This window comes from Cryptotermes secundus, unplaced genomic scaffold (assembly GCF_002891405.2).
Source record: "Cryptotermes secundus unplaced genomic scaffold, Csec_1.0 scaffold834, whole genome shotgun sequence".
In the NCBI taxonomy this organism is placed as follows: Eukaryota; Metazoa; Arthropoda; class Insecta; order Blattodea; family Kalotermitidae; genus Cryptotermes; species Cryptotermes secundus.
In genome coordinates, this window is record NW_019730112.1 from 462,280 (window position 1) to 489,182 (window position 26,903).

Consider the following 26,903-nt stretch of genomic DNA (forward strand, 5'->3'; position numbering starts at 1 on the left):
AAGGTTGAACAAGATGGGAACAAGTTCAGGAGAGTGGGCAGAGAAGGGTTTCAAAGGTGGCAGTTCTTTATTTTTACAGTACTGCCCTAACAGTCACCTGGATAAACAAAGGACAATTAGGATAAACTCTGTCAGGGAATATGCATATATAGTATTTCATCTACACAACACACATCTGTATTTCTAGATATGTTTCATAACAACATGTTTCGATCTTTTAGTCATCATTGCACTGAGTTACATTTATCATTTGTAAGCTAATACAATTTTCTGACAATGGCCAATGTCTAGAAGAAAATTTCTGCCTATCCCGATGGTTAGAACTATTGTAATAAAATTAATGTATTAAATTATCACAACAACTGTGTTCCAGTTGTCATCAATTCTTTATAAATCCTCTATAAAATACGTTAAACTGATATGCCACCAGGATCATATTAATTAATGGTAACTAGATCTAGATAATATTATTCAGATGACAAACCCCCTATATTAGGGTGGTACAGTGTATACTGTAAAGATATTCATGAGAATTAGATGTAAACTGACAATTTCCCTATCCAAATGGTTGTAATACCTGTATGTATGGACTGTTGAACGATAATAAAATGAAATAAAATGAAATAATGTAAAGCTCGACATTAATACTGTTATGATAAAATCATTGTAGTTATGTTGCACTTGGGGTACAGAACAATGCATTAATTCTGTCTATGGTGTAACTCAGCCTTATGACCTTAAGGTCAAAACATATCACTGTTAAAAAAATGTATGCCTAGATGGAATATTATACATACACATTGCCCCAAAATACACAGCATGATGCTCAGATACAATATTGCGAACTCTGCAGGATAGATCCCTGCCCAAAATTCAAGTCATGTTCAACCAAAATACAAGTTAATGTCACTGAAGTCTGTAACACTAACTCCAAATTGATGTGAAGAAACCAGCCCTTGTTCTTACTTCTGACATCCCTGGACAATACTGCTAAAACAATAACCTAATGCTCACTATTTCCTTAATTCTATACTTTAAATGCAGAACCATTTTCATTGTATGATTAAAAGTGTTTTATTTAAATAAAGTCTCTTTATAAGGAACTTCTCAGTGAAAAATTTGTGAGGCTCTGTAAGGGCTTGTTCATCCAAGGGGTTTTTTGCACCTTTTACAGTGGCCAAGCATTCTTGTGCATAATTATAACTTCGTCTCTTCCCATCAGGTCCACTTCATACACCCTGTGGTTAAAAATTTTCATGTATATATTGTTTTGAACTGAAACGTCAGTTGCAATTCACAGGCTTATCTCCTGTACCTATTTTAATCAAGCATTATACTATAGGCTGCGCCATAGCTCAAGTCGTTAGTCGCTGGCTTCCCACAGCTGCGGCCTGAGTTCGATCCTGGGTCTGATCAAGTGGGATTTGTGGTGGACAAAATGGCACTGGGATGGGTTTTCTCCAAGTACTTCGGTTTCCCCTGCCAATTTTCACTCCACCAATTCTCCATCATCATAATCACCCAGGGCAGGTACAATAGGCCAATCAGTGGCCGCTGTGCCGTGTGGACCCAGCTGAATTCCACCCCCCACTATGTGAATTAAAATTAAAATTAAGCATTACACTATAAAGATGAAATGGGGAGGGGGTGGAGTTATGGTCACCACACATTCTTAACTTCAGCATTAGCTGGTCAGCTTCAGGCCATGGCCACTTTATCCCAATAGAAAGAACCCCCAGTACCCACTGGATAGAGGACTAAGTGGGTCCCACAGCTAGTCTGAATGTAGTGACAAAGATAAAAGTCCCTGTGAGATTTGAGGCTTTCATAGGGGTAACTATCTTCTGCAATTTGAAGCAATGTAGCCTGGTAAATGTTTACCAAAATTTTGGAAGAATGAACTGTCCTTCTTCAGAGCAAAAAGTAGGTTGAACAGCAAGCAGTATACTCTGTTTGCTGCTTGCTTGACTTACTGTCTGACTGTGACACGCGTGACAGTAGATTCTTTGAAATGTGAAAATTGCCATGACTGTATAATTTATCATTTTCACATCTCATCTTATGCATTCACAACTTTTAATTAAGTCCTCTATTTCTAGACCCTTACAGCTGCAGCCTCACAAATCAGATACTGGAAGCAATATGCAGTACAATACTCTGAACATTATGTAAATCGATGAACATGAGATTTTATGCTGAGATACATATCAGGATCATTCAAACCATTCTGAATACAGACAAGTGTGCTCACATGTTTCATTGATCTAAATGAAAACAGCTAACGGTTCTGGCCAGGAAAGTTCACGTAGCCAATGGGTCATCTGAGATTCAGTATGGTGCTCTGTAATATTGGAATGGGGCCCAAATCCTGGACACTTGGCCTTACATTGATTAACATTACAAAATATGTCATGAATGGAGTAACAAGATTCCTTGTCCCTCTCTACTACATAGCAAAATTACAGCCAAGGGAATGGGCTTGGAAAGATCAGCAAGGAAACATGATCCTGCTGAGCCTGCATGTAATTTGTCATTATAAGGAGACATGTTAATTTCTTGAATTAACTGTCATTAATTTTTGTACATAAAAACAAATATTAAAATTTCAACAGTAGATCTCTCAATACATTATCACATCCCATGCTGGACTTAACCACAATCAAATCAGACAAACCACATTTGCAAGAGAGATACATAACCTCTAAAGTAACAATATTGGTGTGGTGAAACATTTCCATGTACTTAGAGGAAAAGTAAGATTTATAAAGGACATTATGCAGTATAACACCGTGGCCTTCATAACCTACCTATGACAATGTAACCCAGAAGATGCAGTATAAACCTCCAATGTGAGAACCTCAAATATTATTATAAAGTACCAAGAAATTTGTAAATCCATTTTATGTTTGGTTTAGACTGTAAAATTTCAAACCCATGAGTTTACGTCTTCTATAACTCATTCTGTGCAGTTTTAAAATCAACAAGAATCTGAATTGCCATTTACTGTATCTCTCATGACAAATAAATTCAGTAATAAAATTAGAAATAATTAATTCCTAAATATAAAGGTAACATTTCAAGTCATTGCCATGTTAATGCCTTCATACCACACTAAAATATTTCATACATAATTTACAGACATGTTCATAACCTTTTACAAATCCAGTTTTACATGCCAAGCTTCTATTGTTCACTCTTTGTACTAGAAAGGCATGTAAATGAATATACTCATACAAATATCATAGTATTTTCAAATTCTCATAAAACTGACATAAAGAAGATTTGCACAGAGTATATTTTAAAGATATATGACTGTACAAAACTTTAGGAGCTTACATCATGCGACATAAACATTACTTTCAATTTAAAAGTTCATACACTTGGCATGTTAACATCAACAGGAAGAAGAGATATTGAAAATATGGCTGTCAATGGCATAAAGTTCCAAAGAGATTTCACAGCAATCAACCAACTGATTCAAAATTTATTCATGGCTGAATATACACCTCAACATAAAAATGACAATTTTGGAATAGTTTTAGGGAAACATCTACACCAAACAATATGGAACTTCCAGCAGCAACAGCATTAAATGTTGTGGTAAGGGCCTCTATTTCATATATGTGAGGTTCTGGGTTCAAATGTTAGCCTGGAGACAGACTATCCTGACTGAAGGTTTTCCTTAATCCCTACAGCAAATTCCAAGATGGTATATCAGGTTAGGCCTTGACCATTTCCTTTGACATTCTGTCCAATTCATCATTCACTTATCATCCCACAACTTGATGCTCTGAACTACTGGGAGTGTCATTAAATAAAGTAAAAATAAATAAAAATAAATAGTAATGGCATATGTGAAGGAGAGACACACTTGGCTTTCTTTGAATGGTCCTCTTTTCCTGAATATGCAGTCTATAACTCTATAACTCACTGGCCAACAATTCTACAATACAAGAATCCTAGCACTCTTATTTCATAGTTGATAAATGCTTTTTATAAGTACAGAACAAAGTTTCACATAGCTTATATTCTTGAGTATGCCTATATCAGCAAGAGAAGAACATTTCTTGATAACGGTTCCTTTTAAAGATAATTGAAAGTTTTATCAAGGGATGAGTAATATTTCCTTGCATATTAAATTATGTCTTAGAGTTCTGGGCATATAATGTAATTACAGCCAACTCCTTATTCAAGGCAGTGGGGGGAGCAGCATACATAAGACTGAAGCAATCTTCGTGATTGTATGCGATGAAGTTTGGTCAGGTGATCAGTCAAATGAAAATGACACCTAGACAAGAACATCAGATTCTGAAATGTGTAGATAAAAAATGGATAAACATATCGCTCATTAAATGATTTCCTGAAGATGGAGAGAGTGCCTCTGAATAAGTGAGATACTAAATCCATTTTCTCATGAGGGACTTCCCCATCAAAATTGAACTGTAGAGTTAGAAACAACAAAGAAATGAGGACTTCGATTTTTGGACAACCTTACTGTAGAAACATAACTATTCTGATATTGTAGTGTCACTATAGGCATCATTTATCTTGCTCGTGAGCATCTATGCACGATTGCATAAACAGTCTTTTTCTAATGGAATGAATTACAACATTACTGAATCTTGTTGCACATGATCATTGCTAACTAATTAAAATATTATAAATATACTTCGTAAGTTCAATACTGGAGTAATTTTTTTAATTACATATTATAATAATTATTTTGTGAGATTGAAGCTTGTGCAGTGGTGACTATGAAGATTACTGTCTTTTGGGATATCAGACCCTGAAGCTGGAGGCAGCAGGTTCCCCCCAAATGCTGGTATCTATCTACCAAAAACAAAGTTTCACATCCCAGAAGACAATATCTCTGTTGAAGAAAGCAGTCTTCTGGGATTTGGCACCGTGTATATGTGGTGTTAACCGACGTTTCGGAGGAACGTATCGCCTCCATCTTCAGGGTAGAAGAAAAAATATAAGAAATCTACAAGCGAAGAGATGTGGGAACCGGTAAAAGCAGACTGGAGGTTCTCACGGTCTCTCTGCTTGCAGATTTCTTATATTTTTTCTTCTACCCTGAAGATGTAGGCGATACACTCCTCCGAAACGTCGGTTAACACCACATATACACGGTGCCAAATCCCAGAAGACTGCTTTCTTCATAGTCACCGCCGTGAAAGCCTCAAATCTTACATAATATCTGTTCTTTAATTTGTCCAAGCTTGTTATTTCTAACATGAGACACATGCTTGCAAATAACCGAGAGTTGACTGCATATACCATTATTTGCTATCACAATAGGCTTACCCGTCCCTGCTTTATATTAAAGGAAGATATTACTGCTTTTACTTTCACCTATTCAATCTTAAGTGAGGCAACTGCATGGCAAATTCTCAGTTTTCAAAAGAGAAGACTACTAGCACATGGACATGAACATGCTGAATCAGCAACCATAGCTGGCTGACAAAGGGTGGTCCCTAGTGTGGAGAATTAGGCATAAGGCTGACAACCCCTCATCATGGAAGTTTAGAATATTACGAGCTGAATCCACCTTGGAACCGGATAGAGACTTTGGCACATCTAAGCAATATAGTTGAATACATGTTGAAATAGACAAGGAAATACATGGCAGAGGTGTAACTGAGTCTAAACTAACTTGTGACAGGGTCAAATGGCAGTGATGAACATTCAGGTTCCATAACAAAAAATTTCTTGAAAAGCTGAGTACCTATGTCTGCACAAAGAACATCCTGCACCATGGAGCTGAGTTATGAAATATCTGCAGCTTACTACAATCTGCTTTCATCACAAATTTTGTATCCAGGAACTTTCTCTTTGAGAATGTAATATTCACTATGCATGACTGTACCTGCAGACATATTATAGCTGAGGAACTGGACAAGATTTCTAACAACTTCACTACATTAAAAATACTGTATATATCCGTTTTAACTACAGAAGTCATAAAACTAATTCCTTCTTTTTTTTGTAAGTCCATATTGGTCATCCATTTTGTCACCACTGATCCCATATATTGTGACCTCTATCCTAGAATTAAAGATGGAAGAGGAATGGCGTGCTGGGAGGGGGGGGGGAATTACTTGAGCGTATACGGAAATGTAAATGACTGTCATGTATGAGTATATAATGTGTTACACAGTTCCCATCTTTAAGCAGGTAATTCTTGTCTTGGATATGTTGTTATATTGCCAATGATAGAGTTGAGTACAATTTTTCACGATGTGTTCATCAACTTGCTTTGGGTCTCTGCTCAAACTTTCACGTTTGTACTCTCAAATGCAATCAACTGAGTAATCTATTTTGATGCACATAATTGACTAGATGAGACCAGAACATCACAAAGTTGTGGTAATACTTCCTGTAGCTTTATTGAAGCTAGTCGCTGGTTCATGACTAGCTGACTGCTGTAGCTATGTTTGCGACTGAATCGGGGAGATGCTAGTGGACTCGGTGATCGTTGCAGGAACTGGGATATCCAATGAATCATAGAGGGGATATTCACAACACAGAAGAAATTTCAAAAACCTTGGAACCTCCACATAAAAGGATGGAGGTATTGGGATTAGAGGAGATGTAGATGCTTTGTAGTAACGATATTCCGCATTGCTGAAACAAACATCATATAGTAAGCATGACTTCAAAAACAGAGGTCAGTAAGAGAAATTGCTTCCTAAATACACGGTAATACACTTGATGGAGGCGCAAAATTAACGGTTATAAATCGTACACTAATTTTACCAATAAAAATGAAACTTTGGGAGTATGTACCTTGAAAGACGTGGAGATCATTGGGTTGCAGAAGACATTGAAATTGGTGTCCCTCCACCTGAAGACAGAGGCTGATATGATGTTGAAGCCAGCATGACACAAAGGACTGCAGCACATTATGACTATCTCCAGGTAGAGGGAAACCAGTTTCAGCATCTTCTGTAATCACATTTACCAAGATATGGACTCATCATCAAATTTAATTTTACAGAACTGTTAGGCTTATTTTGGACTCTATCAATCGTCCGGGATATAGAAGACAAAAAACCACAACATTTTGGAGACTGGATCTATCTCTGTCCTCAGGTGGGTGGAGCTGTTAGAAAGAGCTAGTCTCAATCACTGGAGGTCAGTAGAGAACAGCCTATAAACACCTGACAACAGGTTCCATCAGTGGGAGATAAGAATAAAATCACAATAAAAGACAAGATAGTTTTTATCAGCAAATTGTATGTATGTATTTATATACAAGGGGTGGGTCATAAAATCCAGCCCTTGCACTGCGACCTTCAATGATCTGTTTCATCAGCAAATTACTGCAAAACTTATTATTATTATTATTAATTCAGTAAGTCACGTGTATGTTAGATCTGAGGCTCTCACAACAGCACAAAGATTACGGTTACTGCAACACCATGTAGTCTGATGATGGGCTCCAACATTTCAGAAGGACCTGCTGACACAATCTTCTACGTGTCAGTCCTGAAGATGGAAGAATCATGTTTCTTCAAAATGCCTACCAAGCACTGTAGCACTGCATCCCACAAGACTGTAATCTTCAGATTAAATATGTCTGCTATTGTAATCTTCATGTCATGATTAACTTCTAAGCATAGTGGCTACTGTATTTACTGCTATTATTAACATTAAAACACTCTGCATTTTGCCTAGAATATATTGTCACGTGTAGGGGGGTAAGAGTGACTGATATTATGAGTTCTAGATTCGATTACTTGGATTTATTAGGCGTCTCTATTACAATTTAATTCTGAATTGTTTTTAATTTAATTCGATTAAAACAGTTGTAACATTTGACTCCTTCTGGATAACGAATCTCTCATTGTCGACTGGATCTTGCACTAGCCTCTAGCCTTCTCTTCTTTATCCTTCCGCACTCTTCGGTCGTACTGTGTTCTCTTTTGGTCAATTCTCTCCCTGAGGTAGGTTCAGGTCGAACCGTCAGGAGATCACCTCCTTGAAGTGTTCTCGTTTTGTGTCTCTGATGTAACTGCCTGTTTCTGTATCTGTTGCCTAGGAGACATCTTCAATAGTTCCTCTGCTGTCGTCATAATTGAGACCTCTGCTATTAAGAAACCAAAGTTCCACTGTTGCCTGCATTACACCGGTTTTTCTGGTTCAATATCTTAAGGCTTTGAGCAACCTGTCACAATATTTATGTATTTTGTATGATTCTCAAAATAAACAGAGTTAATTTCCTAAACAGCATGTGCTCCCTGCGAGGTAAGAACTGAATTTGAATTTTTAAATATTATTTGAATAAATATCGGCTGAGAAAAAAAGTAGATTGATTACTTTGTTTGTAAGACATAACAGCTGTAAATTAAGTAATAGGGGAATAAAAATATTGTACAGAATTATTAGCATTAATATGATAATCAGGGGGCAACAAGTGGCATTTTCTACCTCTGTGATCATGTTTCTGGTGGGCTCAGGTTTGTAATGAAATACTTACTTATGGAGCTGAGCCCTTCTTGAGGAGAATCCAATTCTGCAGCTACTCAAGAACTTCCCAGCATTTTATGGAACCCGAAGGTTCATTACCATGCTCACAAAAGCCCTCCACTGGTCCCTGTCTGGAGTCAGATCAATCCAATCCATACCATCCCATCCTATCTCTCTAAGATCCATTTTAATATTGTCCACCCACCTATGCCTTGGTCTTCCCAGTGGTCTCTTTCCTTCTGGCTTTCCCACCAATATCCTATATGCATTCCTCATCTCCCCATTCATGATACATTCCCTGCCCATCTCATTGTAATGAAATACTTACTCTCGATATTTGTCGTCTGATGATTTCTCCAAAAGAGGCATTCCTGAGAGGAAGAGGATGATGAGTGTCGTGAAGATCGGAGAGAGAATGGCAAACCATTCCAGCCCTTCAAGAACATTCAGTGAAATGATAAAGATCCCCCACCACAGCACTATCTCCCCAAAGTAGTTCGGATGGCGAGATAATCTCCACAAGCCTGAAAGGCAAAACTTGTTGGCTTCATCATTTCAGCACATCTCTCATGCATCACACAATTTGTTCCCATACTCCTTCATGGTACTGTCTCAAATTTTCATTACTTCTCAGGTTATAAACACAATTAGTTACACAGGGCAAAAGAGCTGTATGCCCCATCATTAAACTGAGAGAAATCACAATATGAATTAGAAAAGAAACATGCTTTTGTTCTACCTGCTATGTTCAACTATTCATGTTTCAAACATTGTATCTGTGTTTTCTTTATTTCATCGAGACCTCATATTGTAATTGACTGTAATAAAATAACAGACAATACAATGGATTATAATGATGCACAACTCAAACTTAAAACAATATATATTACACACCATCATTGCACCATTTGCCAATATTAGCAGGATCTTGGCGGAACTGGAATTTCTGGAGATCTGCATATGTTTCTGCCAAAAGGCCAATAACAAATAGTCCTGTGCCAGCAGAATCCAGTGTTGTCATTGTCCGGGGAGCTGGAGGAATTGAATTGTGGGGGGAGTTAATGAACATCACTGGAAGACTCACTATATACACCCAAATAGCCTGAAACAGGAGCAAAGGATTGTGAGGGACATGCACATCTGCTACAGAGACAGAACATTAACATTAGCATGGAGTTTAGTTTTAGTTTTAGTGGATATTATGAAGGGGAGACCCTGTAGGTTTTAATACCACTTGTACGGATAACAGACATGTTTATAACTTGCCATGACACAAATTATACAAGCCAAGTTTTGGAGTGCCTGGTAGTCTCTGGGAATGGTACTGGATTTTCAGTCAGAGCATTCTGAATTTGATCCCTGATCAGATCACTGTAAGACCCTTCTGCTCCCAGACTGAAGCCATCCCCTCTACCAAAGTCAAAACTTTGAAGATGTGAAGAAGAATTCCAAGTTCCTCTTATGGTTTGAAGGCCACATTAAGCTGTAGTACCCTCTGCTGGCCACCATTTTCATAATAACTCTATTGTTTGGGGTAACAGAATACACCTTATGGATGCTTCCACCTCATAAATTCATTCCATTCTCATGCCTAAGTGTGCAAAAATCAGTAAAGGTCAAACAGACCATGTCTGGAGGCACTAAGATCCAGCCAACCAGCTACTGTCCATACACAATATCATTATTTTGTATTTCTCAAAAATAACTTCATAATTTCCAAAGAATTATCACCATACAGCATTACAAAAATACTCAGTGAATGCTACTAATGAATTTCCCAAATAATATCTTCAAAAGATCTTCATATTCATACACTGATGCATTGTAGTTGATAGGAGGAATGTACAAAGTCATGTGATTGACAGCTGGGAGGGAGAATACGGACCGACCCAGTGGGAGGATGGTTATATTGTCTTGCTGCAGCTTGATACTGCCATCATGGTCTTACACAGAACAACATATTGTGACGGGATTTGCTAGGCAGCACTTCAGAAATCTCATACCCACTGTGACAATGAGTCATTGCTAGGTAGCAAGTCACTAAACAAAGATATTCCCATGATAACTGAAGGACAATTAACTGTTCGACATGGTGACTTATATTGTGGTTACTGGAAAGTTATAAAAGAGTCGTAATTCATTCATAGGAGTGAGTCATCAGACAGATGTCGTTCAAGGCAGTTCAGTGTGTGAGTAGTCATTCATCACAGTGGAAGAGAAGATGCTTGTAGCCCAGTAAAGAATAGAGCAAATCATAGTCAATCATTGACTGTGAGCTGTCATAACTGACTGCAATTTTAAAAAAATGCCAATAAATCCAATCAGCTGATTTAGAACCCATTATTATTAGTCACGCTAACTCCTCAAATGTGATGATACATTATATTATTGGTGCTACTATAACAGTATGAGCTTCACAGAGGGTTACATGAGTGCCAGTCAGCTATAATACTGATACCTGGGAAGGGTAAATGGGAGGCAACATGCAGCTTTTTTCTTTTTTATATTGCTAGTGGGTAGGACCAAGTCCCTTGTACTGCGGCCACTTCTGGCCTATTGTACCAGCCCCAGATGATGGGTGAGGGTGAATATGGACCAATTGGTGCAATGAAGATTGGCAGGGGAAACCGAAGCACTCAGAGAAAACCTACCCCAGCGCCACTTTGTCCACCACAAATCCCACTTGACCAGACCCGGGATCGAACCCGGGCCGCCGCGATGGGAAGCCAGTGACTAACTGCTTGAGCTATGGCGCAGCCTAATATGCAGCTTAGTAGAGTTTCTAAGGTGATCAGAGCTTCAGAACTGTAGAAAGAAGGGATATCAGAAAAATAAACAACTTATTATGAGACACTTACCTGAAAGGTCCAGAAGACAGCAAATCGAATCACATTACTTCGTTTATCATCAAAGCGTTTGTCACGGCCTATCTTCAGAATACGATAAAGCAGGTATCCTGATAAACGAATCCCCCATAGACAGATGAACGCAGTGACCATTAATTGCCGATTATCATAAGTCTGGAATTTGAAAGAGAAAATGTTCATGTGAGAAGTAAATGTGCATACATGGACGGACACACACACACACACACAAATATTTCTCAACCAGTCTGCCATCTCAAGTTTAATATTATCTTCAGATCTACAAGTAAGTCTTTCAAATGGTTTCTTTTGTCGCAGTGTTCAGTCATTCTTTTTGGTGAAGTTCTTTCTCCCAGTGTGTGATGAATTTTCAAAGCACTGCATATATCTACATTTTCAATTATTCCACACCAAAAGTATATGATATACAGACATTATTTGAATCCAAATATGTTTGCCCTACAACTCAAAATACATTAAAGCATAAAAAAGTGTGGAGAAAAGTTGTGTACAAATATCTTGCAGTAATCATGTTAAGTCTTGCAGCCTAATGCCCAATGACAAACCAGCGGTGTAAGAGACCAGAATTTCGTACGTCACCTGCGCCAGAAATAGGGTAAGCAGAGCCAGTATAATGAAATTGGTGCCGCCAGCAAAGTCTGTCAGCTTGTCTAACTGAAAGGTGGCGGCTATGGTGAAGAATATGAACTGCACGGTCACGGTCACAATGGCGCAGATTGCCAAGTGGTGATCATCTAGAATCTGGACCGCCATCACAGGCCTCTGCAACCTGAAATGAATCACATATCCATCGTATTTTGTGTCATAACAGCAGACCCAAGCCACGATAGCTAGAAATCCTTAATGGTAGCGATTTAAGGATGGTTAGATGTCTAATGCCTTAATATGGCATATGAAAGACTGATATTAGTTGTATAAAGCACCCACCATATCCTGAAAAATACTTCCAAAAGACTTTCAGCCACTTAAATGGTCTCATACAATGCTGAAAACTTGTTAAATTGGCATCCAGGTGTAAAATTTTCATGAATTTTGGTATGCAGATTACAAAACACTCACTCATGGAGCTGGGCCCTTCTTGAGAAGCCGCCAATTCTGCTGAAACTCAAGATATTCTCAGCGTCTTATGGAACTTGAAGGTTCAGTACCGTGTTCACAAGAGCCCTCAACTGGTCCCTATCATGAGCCACATTGATCCAGTCCATACCATCCCATCTTATCTCTCTGAGATCCATTTTAATATTGTCCACCCTCCTGCATCTTGGGGGGGGGGCACGCGGTTGGTTGAGTTGGTTGAGGCTCTATGCTAGAAGCCGGAAGGTCGCGGGTTCAAGTCCCGATGAGGTCACTGGATATTTTCAATTGACCTCATTCTTCCAGCAGCACTATGGCCCTGGGGTCGACTCAGCCTCTAACAGAAATGAGTACCAGGAATCTTCCTGGGGGTAAAGGGCGGCCGGCGCGTAAGGCTGACAACCTGACAGTTTAACAATATCCCCCCCCCCCTTAATGTGTCAGTTACCCATTTATGAACGTCACGGCTGATGACGTGAACGGAATCACGCTTTCTCAGCAGCTGACTGCGTGGCCCCATTTGAGATGGGCGCCAGGCTGGCGACTGCACACCTTCCGTCCCGACCGAGCTCCCAGTACGTATGTTATTTGTGTACAGTCTTGGTGGATGACTTGAGTTCTGACAAGGTGCCAAGCTCGGCCCGATAGTCCCGATAGTCCCGACAGAGATGACTGGAACAGCTGCGCTTTGATGGCCAACACGGCCCACCTTTTGTCTTTCTCGTTGCAGGTCAACTCTGACTCGTGGAGCCGACCATTAACTTTCACTAGGAGCCGGGATTTGAGAACGCATACAAATCTACAGAGACACGCGGTAGCGCAGCTGTTTGAGGCACTATGCTACAAGCCGGAAGGTCGCGAGTTCGATTCCCGATAAGGTCACTGGATTTTTCAATTAAGCTAATCCTTCCAGCCGTACTATGGCCCTGGGGTCGACTGAGCCTCTAACAGAAATGAGTACCAGGAATCTTCTTGGGGGTAAGGGGCGGACCGCGCGTAAGGCTGACAACCTTACCGCCATCTGTGAGCCGATTGTCTAGAAAATGTGGCAGCCTCAACGTCTCACAACCCTATGGACCTTCACCGACGGTTACAGGGATAGCTTTACCTTTTTTTTTCTTTTTTTTTCCGATGGGTACTAAGAGGGTATGGGATCGGCCGGAACATATACATGTCAATTCCTGTCCTCAGGCTGCACGTCTGTGTGCAGGAGACCCACATCTGAAGTAACGCAAACTTCCCGTCGCCTTGCTTGAAAGGTAACAATTAATTGTTAGGGCATGCAGGGCCTAATTTCTGCAAGGAAAACTGACACGGTAAAATTATAAAGTTTGAAAAGTTGTCCCTGTACCTAGCCATGAAGACGTATGACGGATTGGAGGTAAATTTTCGCCATTCTTGACCTCGGCACTAGATGTGAGTGGTCAGCTTGACGCCCCAGCCGCTTTATACCAAGGTACCCATTCGATAGGAAGCTGGATGGGCCTTGATGTTATTGAGTAGAGAACAATTTCTTGACGCCGCAAGGAATCGAACCCAGGCTGTCCAACCCGTATTCCGTCTCTATACCGACTGAGAAATCCTGGCTCCACTCCAAAAACACGTAAGGGGGAGTAACGGTATAGCTGCATTCTTTCTCAAATTTGGGCACGAGAGGGGGGCCAGTCATCGGTCATCAGGTTCGGTCTTCGAACGCTTTGTACCGCCGGTCTTGGGCACGGTGGCGGAAAGACCCCCCGCCCTCCAGCTGGGAATCGAACGCTGGCTCTCTGTTCGTTTAGTCTTTAGGATACTGACTGAACTAAGTCCACTCTGGATATGAAGTTGTCCCTGTGCTTAATTAAGCACATCATGAAGAAATTCGGTGTTAAATGCAAGAGGGCCAAGGTTGGTGTACGATAAACCAGCTAATTTGTGACACCTTGAATTGTGAGCCACTGAAATTTGTAACCTCACGCAGACTTAACTTTCAGTTGGTTAGCGAAACCTCCATAAAACACTGCAGCAGCGTCTGAAAGAAACCGGAATAAAACTTGTCACCTGTTATTCCCTGTCATGGTAGTAATCTGCGTCACCTTCAGACAATGACGTATCCTGTTACGTCATCATTTGAGAGTTCCTGCATTCTACATATTGTGACGTGTATGACCATGGCAAAGGCTCGGTAAACTCATTCCCGAAACATACGCTCTCAACAACAGGACATCCATTGTTAGATAACGGACCAATAAACACGCATTCTTGACAATAGATGGTGTTTTCCGTTGGGTCCGTGCCGAGTAGTTATAAGAGGGCATAGTCAGGGCGTGGAGGCGGGGTCGAATACCTCCACCGTGACCCTGCGAGTCGTAAGAGGCGATGAAAAGGGAAGTCTCAAATCCAAGTCCAAAGGGACTCGGACCCGATAAAGACTGCGCTGCCAAGGGCCAGCAGTATATACAAAAGATAGACCCGTCCTCTCGTCAGAGATGGCCCTCCACAGAAACAAGACCGCAACTGTCAAACAGTAATAAATATCTGGTCATGAGCCCCAGATGGGGCTCGACACCAAGACTTACTGACTGTTCGTCAATAGCGATGTGACCTTGACTTTGAGAATTGAAGGAGTACGAGGGAGTACAAAGGATTATGAAGGAGTACAACGGAGTTCAGTTGGAAGTCAGAATAGTTCCCGTGGAGTGTCCAGTCGGAAGAAGATGACAGTGTGTCAGATTGGTATGTGAACTGTTGTAACCAGTTGTATAAAGGTCCAATAAATTCGATCATCAAATCCAAAACCCATCTTATTAGTCACGGAAACCCCGGAAACGTGACAATATTTTCAACTTAAAAGAATTCTGAAGTATTCTTGTTTGGTCCATTCCAATCACGCACACGAAGCATTTTAATTTTAGTTTTTTTGTTTCTGCTGACAGCAATCAGATCAGGAGTTTATACAATTACTCCAAACAGTGAAATACAAATACATCTCACTGCCTCTATCGCCTCTTCCTTGTCGTTTCCCTGAATTATCCATCTGACATTCATGGTTAGGTATCTTAACACATATTGTTTTCGGAGATGAGGTGTTTGGCCCAACGCTCAACCTCCAACATGGAAGACCAGAAGCTACGTGTCGACACGTCCAGTTTGGGCGGCCCTACTAGGAGCTCGCGCCCCTGCAAACAAGTTCTTGAGGTGATTCAATGAACGCAAACCTTGTCGCCATGTTAACGTTGCAACCGGGGGGGGGGGCGGTAACAATACTGGTACGAAAATTTAAAACCGATTATGTGGATGGGGCATGTAATTACATGTAGACGAGGCAGAAAATGATATAGAATTTTGATTGGGAAATGTCTTGGTAAGGGGACACTGAAAGCTGTAGTTCAACAGACGTGTCAGAGGAACTTGCTGCGTCCATCTGAAGATTGAGGTAGCAGATTCCTCTGAAACGTCGTTAAATATCCACCAGACCATACGGTGACACATCCCAGAAGGCGGTAATCTTTATAGTTACATCGTGAGAAGCTCAGTTCTAGTATTATTACGTGATAGTGTGACGTTAGACGGGGTTTGGATTGGTAATCGGATTTATTGGACACTTTAACACAACTTGTGACTACTCTTTACAAATCACTGTCACACACAGACTACTGTTCTCAGTCTGTTAAAGTCTCCACTAGCCGTTGCTTGGTAGCGGTTTCCAACGGCGGACGTTCCACTTCCTCTGGATTCCCGAACTATCCCCGGCCTCAGCTATCAGCTTCTCAGAGCAACAGCTTACAACGACTGAACTCAGCAATTTTCTAACTCACCAACCAACTTCTCACTTGCTTATAGGATCTCGGCACGGATAACTCAGAAAACGCCGCTCTTCTGTTGCAATGCAATGTTTTCTGTGACAACATACTTGTTTACGGAGCCGTTATTTAACAGATGCTGTTGTACAGTTGCTTATTTCGCGGTCGTTGCCTAGCAACGGGTCTACATGCTGCAGTATCTTAACACACAGACAGATGCAATGACAATGAAACTTTATTTAATTTTTGGATCTTCAAAATACACCATTTAGGGAATCAGTTGTATTTCCTTCATCAGGTGACAAGGTAAAGTATCATAACCCGTTGGGTCCCATGGCAGAACTAATCTCAAACCGTGGAAAATTCCGGAAGGAGGCCAAACCAAGGATTCCTCACTTCCTGTAATATGATGAAGGAAAATGAGCCATTTTCTTTACAACGGACGTATCCAAAATTATCAGTCAAAAAAAAAAGGACTGTCATACAAAATTGTCATAAACCTTCAAGAGATGTCAAATTACGGTGTGGGGTTGCGAACTGTATGTAACCTAGAAGCAGTTTTACGAGGGTATCACGTGGCTGTAGCCGGCGAGGGCTTGCAGATCAATACAACGACGAGGCTGCTCACCCATCTGGAACAGTCTATCCTTGTCGCTTGCCCCAGTTCTGTTCCAGTTCAGCCAACGTAACGAGAGTTCCTACCCAACTGCGGATGGGGAGGGGGGGACGATGCAGCCTGAGAACTCATCAATGACCTGCTTGCTGCATGGCTTGGGTCACGGAGATGAGCAGTTCCCAAAAGCAGCATGTCCCTATATTTTTATCCGCGTCAAAGCTTCCTGCCTCAAAAAATGCCGACGGTACAACAAATCAGAACAGAAATTGACAATTATAAGGTTAAATGGAAAATTCACCCTTATGGTAAGTTAAAAAGGTAAAGCCGTGGAGGCCCATTGGGTTGTGATACGTTGAGGTTCCCACATTTTTAGACAATGGGCTCACAGATGGCGGCAAGGTTGTGAGCCCTACGTGCCGGCCGCCCTGTACCCCCAAGAATATTCCTGGTACTCATTTCTGTTAGATGCTGAGTCGACCATAGGGCCATAGTGCGGCTGGAAGGATTAGGTAAATTGAAAAAAAAAATCCACCACATCGGGATTCGATCCCGCGACCTTCCGGCTTGTAGCACAGTGCCGCAACCAAATTGACCCGTGTGGTCATATCTGAAATGACGTTTAGTTTACGTATCATATCGGTGTAATGTCTAGGCATATCGGGAGTTTGGGCAACGCTTCTGATGGTGCACATGCACTGTGGAAAGTGCACCCGTCCCCGTGCTTAATGCATAACGCCATGAAGATGTATGGTGGAAAAAATGGCTGGTTCTAGGGCCCATGCAGCCTCCTATCCAATGGGTTCAGGGGGCTCTTGCCAAGAGCGGTAAGGCGGCCAAGGAATGAAAGTGACCACTCACCTTCATCTATTAATGGGGTCAAAAATGTTGGAGCTATAACTCCACTGCCCCATACGCCTTCATGTCCTGGTACTTAATTAAAGTCCAGGGATAACTTTCGGGGCCCGAGGTAGCGTAGTTGGTTGAGGTACTATGCTACAAGCTGGAAGGTCGCGGGCTCGACTCCCGATGAGGTCACTCGGTATATTTTTCAGCTTATCTAATCCTTCCAGCTACACTATGGCCCTGGGATCGACTCACCCTCTAAGAGAAATGAGCACCAGGAATATTCCTGGGGGTAAAGGGCGGCCGGCGCGTAAGGCTGACAACCTCACCATCATCTGTGAGCCGACTGTCTAGAAAATGTGGGAGCCTCGACGTATCACATCCCTACGGGCCTCCACGGCCTGTGACAGGGTTAACTTTAACTGCTCCCCTAATTACGGTGGTATGACGAGGTACTAGCAGTGCCAGAAACATTCACCATGACACTGAGCAGGCTTGCGTTGTAACTCTTTTAGTAGCTGCTATATCTTAGATGGCCAAGGAGTGTAAAGCAAAGAGCTTTTAATTTTAGAATAACCGTCTGGGAACATCACGTGCAGTTGGCATTCATTTTGGTGGGGGGCGGGGGGGGGGTGGCGGAAAAGTTAGCGTAGTTGGTTGGGGAGTCCCGACGTCTCATAAACCCATGATCCTCCGCGGCCTGTTATAGGAATAGCTTTACCTTTTTACCTTCCTACTAACAAAATAGGTTTCTGTTTCAAGAAATACCTCCAACAGTCTGATTAAATGTCGCCATATGGCACTGAAAAACGTCGCGCATTTCCCAAATACCCCCATCCTAAAGCTATTTGACGTGAAGGCTTCAGATTCTGCAGTACATCAGGATTCGCCCATTACAGCCACGGTTCACAGTAAAAACCGTAAATCCTTCACGTAAGCTCACGTCATGTACTTCAGGTTTTATAGAGGTGCATAATCTTTTAAAATGGGAGCAGCATTTTGTAATACGTGTAACAACCACCAGGAACCGAGAGTTCAAGAATTCATAGAGGCCATAAATCCGCAAGAAATATAGATATTGCCACGTGTTCGAGTGACATAGGACGGGTTTTGGATTCGTAATAGGACTTACTGAACACTTACAGCTCGTAAATAAAAATAACCACGACAGCGTCACTGAGTTACACATTGTAACTATAGCACACATAAAGTCTTCTCAGTCTTCATTAACCGTTGCTTTGTAGCGGTTTCCAACTGTGGACGTTCCGGAACTGTCCCCGGTCTCAGCTACCAGCTTCTCACTTATCGCAACTGCACCCCTCAACAGAGGCCAACCGGTTACTGTTGTTTGGGGAAACAGTCGCTGTTTATTGTGAGAACCATACGGAACACACTAATACACTGTGTGGGCGGAATGCAGGGACTTTATATACATGAATTCAGTTTCTACCTCACAGGAAACACATTACGTCACCATTGCAAAGCCCAACCGGTTAATGCTGTTTAGGGAAACAGCCGCTGTTTATTGTGAGAACCATACAGAACACACAAATACACTGTGTGGGCGGAATGCAGGGACTTTATATACATGAATTCAGTTTCTACCTCACAGGAAACACATTACGTCACCATTGCAAAGCCCAACCGGTTAATGCTGTTTAGGGAAACGGTCGCTGTTTATTGTGAGAACCATACGGAACACATAAATATATTGTGTGGGCAGAATGCGGAGTTTTAGTGTGTTACGAGTTAAATCCCGAGTGGCGGTGTGGTCGAATCCCTCCACCGTAGCCCTGCGAGTCGTAGGAGGCGACGAAAAGGGAACCCAGTGCCTGGGGTTATAACCAGGCCTCTCTGTTCCTGGAGGATATAAATGCGGGGACCTGGCCCTCCAGGTTCAGGAAATTTCGAATCTGAAACAGTAGTATATAGTCATGAGTACTGCGGGACTCGGACCTGAGAATGACTGCGCTGGCGAGAACCAGCAGCAATTGTAAACGACAGATCCATCCTCTCGTCAGAGAGGATGTTACATAAGGATTATTACCGCAAGTGTTCAGTTGAAAATGGAATTACTGGCCGTGAGTCTCAAGGGGTTGTCACCAAGACGAATTGACTGGCGGTATACCGCCAGTCGTAAACTAATTGACTCTGACTAAACAGTTTAAGAAGATGCTAACGTCGAACAAGTTAAATAGCGGTAACGCTTAACCGACGTTTCGGAGCCAGCATGCAATCGGCAGCGAGACGCTTGCTGCCTGCTTCATGGTGGTTACTTGCTTGGCCTACTCTTCAATTCTGAAGATTAAGGCGACATGTTCCTCCGAAACGTCGGTTTTACTGCAATGGATTACAGGGCGTTATATGCCTGAAGACAGAATTCTGCATGACCACTGCTCTAAGAACCTCAAAATCTTCACCGTTGAAATCGTTTATTTCTTGTCGTTAATAATACCAATATGGCGGGGCGTGCCGACGTCAGACGTGGAAACGCAATTTCTCTCAGATCTCTGAGAAATCTGCGGCAATGAAACTCTTGCTGCGGTAATTGTTTGAATGCAAAACAACACGGCGATCCCGCGAGATCTATTCAGCAATTTCTTGCAACTGATGGTTTTACAAACAGCGTCAGTTGGCTTTATGTGTTTATGCGATTTCTAACTTTCGTACACCCAGAGAAGGCCGGTGGCTCCCGTACAAGAAGGTCTGCATTTGCTGGGGCAAGACCACCACAACCGTTAACAGTAGACGCACGGTCTAAGGGCGCGTCCACATTACTCGTGCTCGTGCTCGTGTGACTCGCTATGCTCGCGAGTAATGTGGACGATTTGACAAGTCACGAAACAAGCAAATTTAAAATTTAAAAACTATAGCCAGTAAATCAAAATACTACTACAGCCTATACACACTACGAGTTAATATACGGATCCTCACGCGCCGAAGCCTGGCGAGCAACTGAAGTAGTGTGGACGAAGATTTACGAGCACAAGTAAAAGCCAGACGAGTCTCCCGACGAGCACAAGCCTGGCGAGCACGAGCACGAGTAATGTGGACGCCCCTTTAGATAGGCCTCACACCGGCATGCGTCAGGACATGTAACAGTCAAGACACGATGTCTGCGACGTGACGCAAAGAAAGGAGCACAGTTGAAACTAACGAGATTATGAAAACCGCCACACACCGGTCGGAGTCATGATGCTGACGTCAGCTCATGCTGACGAATCACGAATGAAGCAAGACTGCGTATTTTGTCTCATGTCTTAATGCTTATCTTGAAGCAGTTGGTGTACGGCCGCCCTAAGACATGAACTGTCTTCGCCCGCTCGAACACTGGAGCCGTGGGTTTGGATCCTACTCGAGGCATGGATGTCTGCCTGCGTTTATACTGCGTTTGTGCTGTCCTGTGTGTAGGTTGCGGCCCTACGATGGGCTGATCCCCCGTCCAAGGAGTAATACCGACTGTGTACAAAAATAAAACAAAGATAAAAGTATCCCTGTAGAAGGCCGTGGAGGCCCATAGGGTTGTGAGATGTCGAGGCTGCCACATTTTCTAGACAAACGACTCACAGATGGCGGCGACGTTGTCAGCCTTACGCGCCGGCCGCGTTTTACGGGAAGATTCCTGGTACTCATTTCTGTCAGAGGCTGAGTCGACGACAAGGCAATGAGATTAGACGGGTGTACAGGATTAGGAAACTGAAAATAAAACGGTCAGGGGCCAATACAGAGCTGTAGAGCCACTGAGGAATGAATGAAGTCTACAACGACACGCAAAACCAGCTACCTACTTTCCGGTTTACAACTGCGGTGCGTCTTTTTGTGGTACCCGTTTACATTACATCTCACTTATTTTTCAACGTGTTATTACATATACATTTTGTGTTTAATAAACGAACGGGGTAACTTGGCAGCCTCTCTGACATCCACATTTCTGTAAGATTATGGCCTTGCCAACAGCGCACATTTCCGAGAATATAAACCTCGAGTCTGGGGAGGACCTGTTACATTTAGCTCTTGATTTGATGGCGATGAGTCACGAACACGTCACAGATTATTCATGAGGCTACATTTTACATGCCAGCAACTGCAGACTTGATGACTGTGCCGAACTGTTAATCTGTAGTTCTTGCAATCCTCGCCATGAGGGCCATAGCTTCGCCTACTGAATTTTAAGGGAAGCGCGTGTTATAATTTACTCCCACAGCCTCATAAAGCCGCAATTTCGGAATTTAAAAATCAATTAAACGAATATCTGAAGTGCTAATCAAAGAAATATTTATATGCTGAACTTTCCGGCAAACCGAAATGTGACAAACATTCTCCTCTTGTTAGAGGCTGGCGGTTTTCACGTAACATCATACCACGAACACTTTATTCGTAATGTCGGAACGTACAAGGCTCATCTAAAACATTTTTGAAAACCATGCTGTCTGTGTGTCTGTATATATCCCCCCCCCTTATCAAATTGAAATATGTATATCATGGCACCTGAACCCCTCTCAACAGCTTACTTCATAAATCCCTCCTATTAATCTGCATGTGTACTCCCTGTAGTTGCTAGGCAACGTCTCGGTAAAAATCCCTCTATCTCTGCTCGGTAAAAACGTTACCGACGCAACGAATACACATCTAACAATAGAAAAATTCTTGGGCGCGTCATTTTTTGTACGGTCAGTGTCGTGTCAAGGGAAGTAAGCGATTAGTTCTTACAAGAACTTCTTGTTTTCTCAGTAATGCCCCTAACCGACGACCCGTAGTTCCATACCGATACCTCGTTAAACACCCAGGACTTTCTTCCCGTAGTGTATGATGCGTCCTTTTCCAACTGTATACCCCGCGGTAGCATAGTTAGTTGAGGCACTATGTTACAAGATGGAAGGTCGCGGGTTCGAGTCCCAATAAGGTGGGTATTTTCTATTAATCTAATTCTTCCAGCCTCACCAGACAACCAGACAGCCATCTGTGAGCCGACTGTCTAGAAAATGTGGGAGTCTCGACGTCTCACAAACCTGTGGGCCTCCACGGCCTGTTACAGGGACAGCTTTTCCTTTTATTGCATATATTCTAAAATATTGACTAGCCTAACTGCCATTAAACCATGAATACACACACAAATCTAAATTGCAGCAGTGCATCGTCTGTGTTATGTTGTTCTCTGATTTAACTCTAAAATTATATTCGTGGACAATAAATTAGTCACCGTAAGGTTGCTGTTATTCTGTGTGAGAGCGCGCGAACTCACTTCAAAAACAATCGGTGAACCACAACGGATCAGGCATCCACGGTTTGGAATCTGCAGCCATTGAGGAATGTCGAGAATCACAATAAATGGATCAAGAGACTTTAATTCCTTCCGTCTGTCAGCAGAAACATGATTAATTTAGCTCATACAGTTGCTGGAACGCTCTGAAAGTCTTTGACGATAGTACATTAATACAAATGTAATGTTTCTGGACATTATCCATCGTCCTGTTTTATATTTCAAACACAACGTTTCGGAGACTGAATTCTATCTCTGTCTTCAGGTAAAACCTACTCAGCTGGGCCCATTCGATAGAGCTAATGTCTGTCTCCGGACGACTGATATTGTCCAAAAACATATTATTTGTAAATAACGAATAATTAAACATCAGGAAGTTTTAATTTAATTGTGGTTCCCTTTGTTCTTTGATTACTAAGATTGTTTACTGTGATTCTGATGGAGGAGGAGATAGTCGAGTAAACTATTTATAATTGTCGAGAATCGCTTTGCTGACCTAATCACCTGCCTGGGCAACCCTTCCGATTTTTACCTGAGTCTTTGGCCGTCACATTTCAACAAACATCAGCATGGAACATCTTAATTTTTAACCGGCACCGTTTCTTTCACGATCTTGGGTTTGTGTGTTACATCTGAGAATTGTGTTCCATAATTTTACTGGCACATTATTTCATTAACAACAGCGACAGTGGCATGAAACGGCAGACATAGTGGCAACTGATAATTCTTAGAGATACTTACCGAAACGACAAGTTTAAAATAGTATCATTGTTGAAGTTTCCTCATTCATAACCGCCGTTTCTGTCAGCATCCCGGTATCTGAATTGATCTCCATATGGTGTAGAACACCCACAGAGTTACAATACGAACATGTTTCGATAATGTTATTCAGTGTATGTCTGTACAGACTAGTAAAAAGCACATTATAAATAACAACACCCGACCACGAACCTTAGAGCCTTAGAGCACAGCGGCTCGACGTAAACTGACATGATCTGCGCCGATCTGCGCGGATCTGCGCGAATCGGTGAGGTCGGGGAGGGGCTGATCGGTTGATCACAGAAATCACAGAACCACCCACGAACGAGCCCACAATTCCCATCGTTCTTGGTCCAGAGCCGTACCGCTAGAGGCGCTTTAGTTCAAATGGCGTAGGGCGGTGCACGGCGTAGGTTAAAAAATTAAGGAAAATGGGAAATCTCGTACGCGACAGTTACTCAAAAACATGCTAACATAGCACTGTGTTCATCCGTAATGACTTGTCAAGGTGTACCAGATTTGGTATGTAACAAGCCGGGCAGCTAGCAGGTTTACAGGAAATAGATTTAGGTGTGTAAGAAGGAAGATGAAAACGAAAATTACATCGGGGATTCTGATTTTCTGAATTCTCACTTTTCGAGGTAGGTGCTAGCTCATACCAATCGTTTTAAAATTGCACAAAACAGCAGCTTTATGGGTGCCGATTTTCTATATTGTCACATGATTGATTATAGAATGGGTTTGGATTGATGATTGGCTATATTCAACACTTCCAACTCGTAACTACAAATAACTATAGCGCTATCGCTAATTCGGACACTTTGCAAATCACTATAGCACGTACTAAGTCTTCTCAGCCTGCTGTTTCTTCACCAGTTTTCTGGTAAGGCTTCCAACCGCGGACGTTCCCTTTCCTCTGGGTTCCCGAACTGTCGACGGCCTCAGCTACCAGCTTCTCACAGCAAAAGTTTACGAGGACTAACCCGCAGCAGTCCTCTAACTCACTCACCAACCAGCTCATCCCACTGTACTGACCAACTCACAGGCTGGCAGCCCCATCTCACACTTGTGAAGACAACATCGCACGCTGCTAGAAAGAACAACGCACAAGCAAGGGGCAAAACTACAGATTGCAGACGTAACACAATAACGGATTTACGAACAGAAAAACAGGCTGCCGCAATAAAATATCTTAAGAAAAGAATAAAAATCGAAACAAGTGGCCGTCACCCCTTGTGAGGCGTAATAAGAATTTTACAAATTTAAGAAAATTTTAATAGATTTTATTTGATTTAGACTAAGTGAACTCTAGTGTGTGCTGTTTTAGTGCGTATAAATTTATTACGATTATGACGTTTTACATCATGAAGCGTGCAGTCGCATGTGTGACGAATGGAGAATATTAGTGCAGTGTAGCAGTTTTAACATAATAAGACACCTGAAGCTGGCCATTTAGGGCGGAATCATGTTGTGTCGAAAGTGAAAGTCAAAGAAAGAAGGAACAATTTGTTGTATTGTTGAAGGACTGTGTAGTACATAAACAGTTTTAGATAAAATAGAATAGAGACTGATTTTATGAAAATTGCTCGCTACTGATATTCACTAAAACAGTCACAGTAAATCCCAGAAGACTGCTTTCTTCATAGTCACCGCCGTGAAAGCCTCAAATCTTACATAGTGCTGGATTGGTTTGTATGCATTCAGCTCAGTAGGCAAATACGGGCCCGTTTCTTAGTTTTTCTTGAAATATCAACCGAATGCATCTGAATTATGTTTTAAAAAGTTTCTGTTTCTAAACTTACACATTCTTGTATTTCTCAATACTCAGCAATACTGGAAAAGGTGATTTCAGTGAAACGTTATGCTTTTTACTCATCTACAGTGATCACTGTTTAGAATGTTTAGAACGTGATGAAAACAAACAAACCAGGAACCACTGAAAACGACGCTATAGCTTGTTTGGGGGTGTGTGAAACGAAATTAAACATGTACAAGAAAAAATGTACATCGCTCCCTCTACCAGAGCCAAGATGGCCAAGATAGTAAGAGCAATGAGCAGTGCAATCGGTGCATATAGTTAACCGTGGTGTATATATATCTCATTCGGCGTATTAACTAATTTTAGCGGTTTTACGGTAAGGCAGTGGTTGATTAAGTTTAACTTAAAGGTTCTTTAACCGTTGATATTTTCCGTTGCGTGAAGGAGTATATTGATTTTATTAAGTGGCTTTAGCATGTCTTACGTATATCCATTAAATGCGTTGTGAACAGTCAAATCGTCCTGATAGGAGGCGCCTTGGGAACGAATTAGAGGTCTGTGTTCATAAATTGATAGTGAGGTTATGTAACGTTTTGCCTCCTGTTTAGATTAGTTATGAGAATTAGTTAGCAGAATTAGCATTTCAAATGAAATAACCAGTTATAATATAATTTTTACATGCATCTGTTGGACCAGATAAACCACTACAATAGCTCGGATGAAATTAATTGATGGGATTTAGAACAGTATGAATGCTGAAATGTTAACAAAGAGCTAGAAAGAAAAGACGAGGGACAATCAGAACATTCTCATGGTTCTAGGTAATTGTATTTCGTGTGTGCAAGAGTCCTTGCCCAACAGGAGGTAGTCGAATGTTTTGTCATGCAATGAATTTATTTTTAGGTGCTGTTAAGAACTTGGTTCTAAAATCGTTGGAAATTGGTTTCCCATCCAGACAGAAAACATGATATACACGGATTCATTGAAGAGAGCCTTCTGCAGAATCAGAGTACTAAGAGCAGTGACTTATAGAAATGGCATATTAATTGGACATCCAGGCATCCTCTGTCTGGCAAGAAGAAAATTCGGTCGAATTTCTTTCTCACAAAAGACAGAAGAAAGATACAAGTCTATGGATAAAGTACCTCTTGAATATGAGCTAATATACAGAGCACCGATGATATCATATATGAAGATAGCACAAGTGACTTCAAGCTTCAGTGTTTTAGCGTTATGTGTTGTTGGCGCATATAAGTATATTACTGATCCCATAAATATCTTCCCTTTGACATTCAAGTTAAATGAATACAACGAACTTGGGGACATTGAACTTGGTGATAATCTGTTTCCTGTAGTCAGTGTTTTCATAATTTTCAATGTTGGTATTAGTGCTGTGACACTGAGGTATCCACTCAGGATATACCACCATGAAGAAGCTAATTCTTATATCTGT

General features: G+C 41.6%; 1 protein-coding gene across 2 annotated transcripts; it reads right to left on the bottom strand.

The window, feature by feature from the left end:
• Nucleotides 1-5,201: 5,201 nt before the first annotated feature.
• LOC111866233 lies at nt 5,202-23,943 on the bottom strand. 2 transcript variants are annotated; one of them, XM_023854993.2, is made up of 6 exons: nt 23,674-23,943; nt 11,937-12,126; nt 11,331-11,492; nt 9,367-9,574; nt 8,801-8,996; nt 5,202-6,627 (listed from the first exon to the last, which is right to left on the bottom strand). In XM_023854993.2, exons 2-6 carry the CDS (start codon nt 12,108-12,110, stop codon nt 6,432-6,434), a joined length of 936 nt encoding a protein of 311 aa, XP_023710761.1. In that variant the 5' UTR covers nt 12,111-12,126; nt 23,674-23,943; the 3' UTR covers nt 5,202-6,431. The 2 variants fall into 2 exon arrangements, with proteins under 2 accessions (XP_023710761.1, XP_023710762.1); XM_023854994.2 differs by lacking the exon at nt 23,674-23,943 and adding an exon at nt 12,417-12,495.
• Nucleotides 23,944-26,903: the final 2,960 nt, after the last annotated feature.

Excerpts from the sequence above, each read along its gene's own strand:
- LOC111866233 (XM_023854993.2), bottom strand. The coding sequence starts at position 12,110 with ATGGCGGTCCAGATTCTAGATGATCACCACTTGGCAATCTGCGCCATT. Across the intron at positions 8,997-9,366 it reads TGGCAAATGGTGCAATGATG|GCTTGTGGAGATTATCTCGC; the intron begins GTGTGTAATATA and ends TTTGCCTTTCAG. Across the intron at positions 6,628-8,800 it reads TCAGACGACAAATATCGAGA|CAATGCGGAATATCGTTACT; the intron begins GTAAGTATTTCA and ends TGTTTGTTTCAG.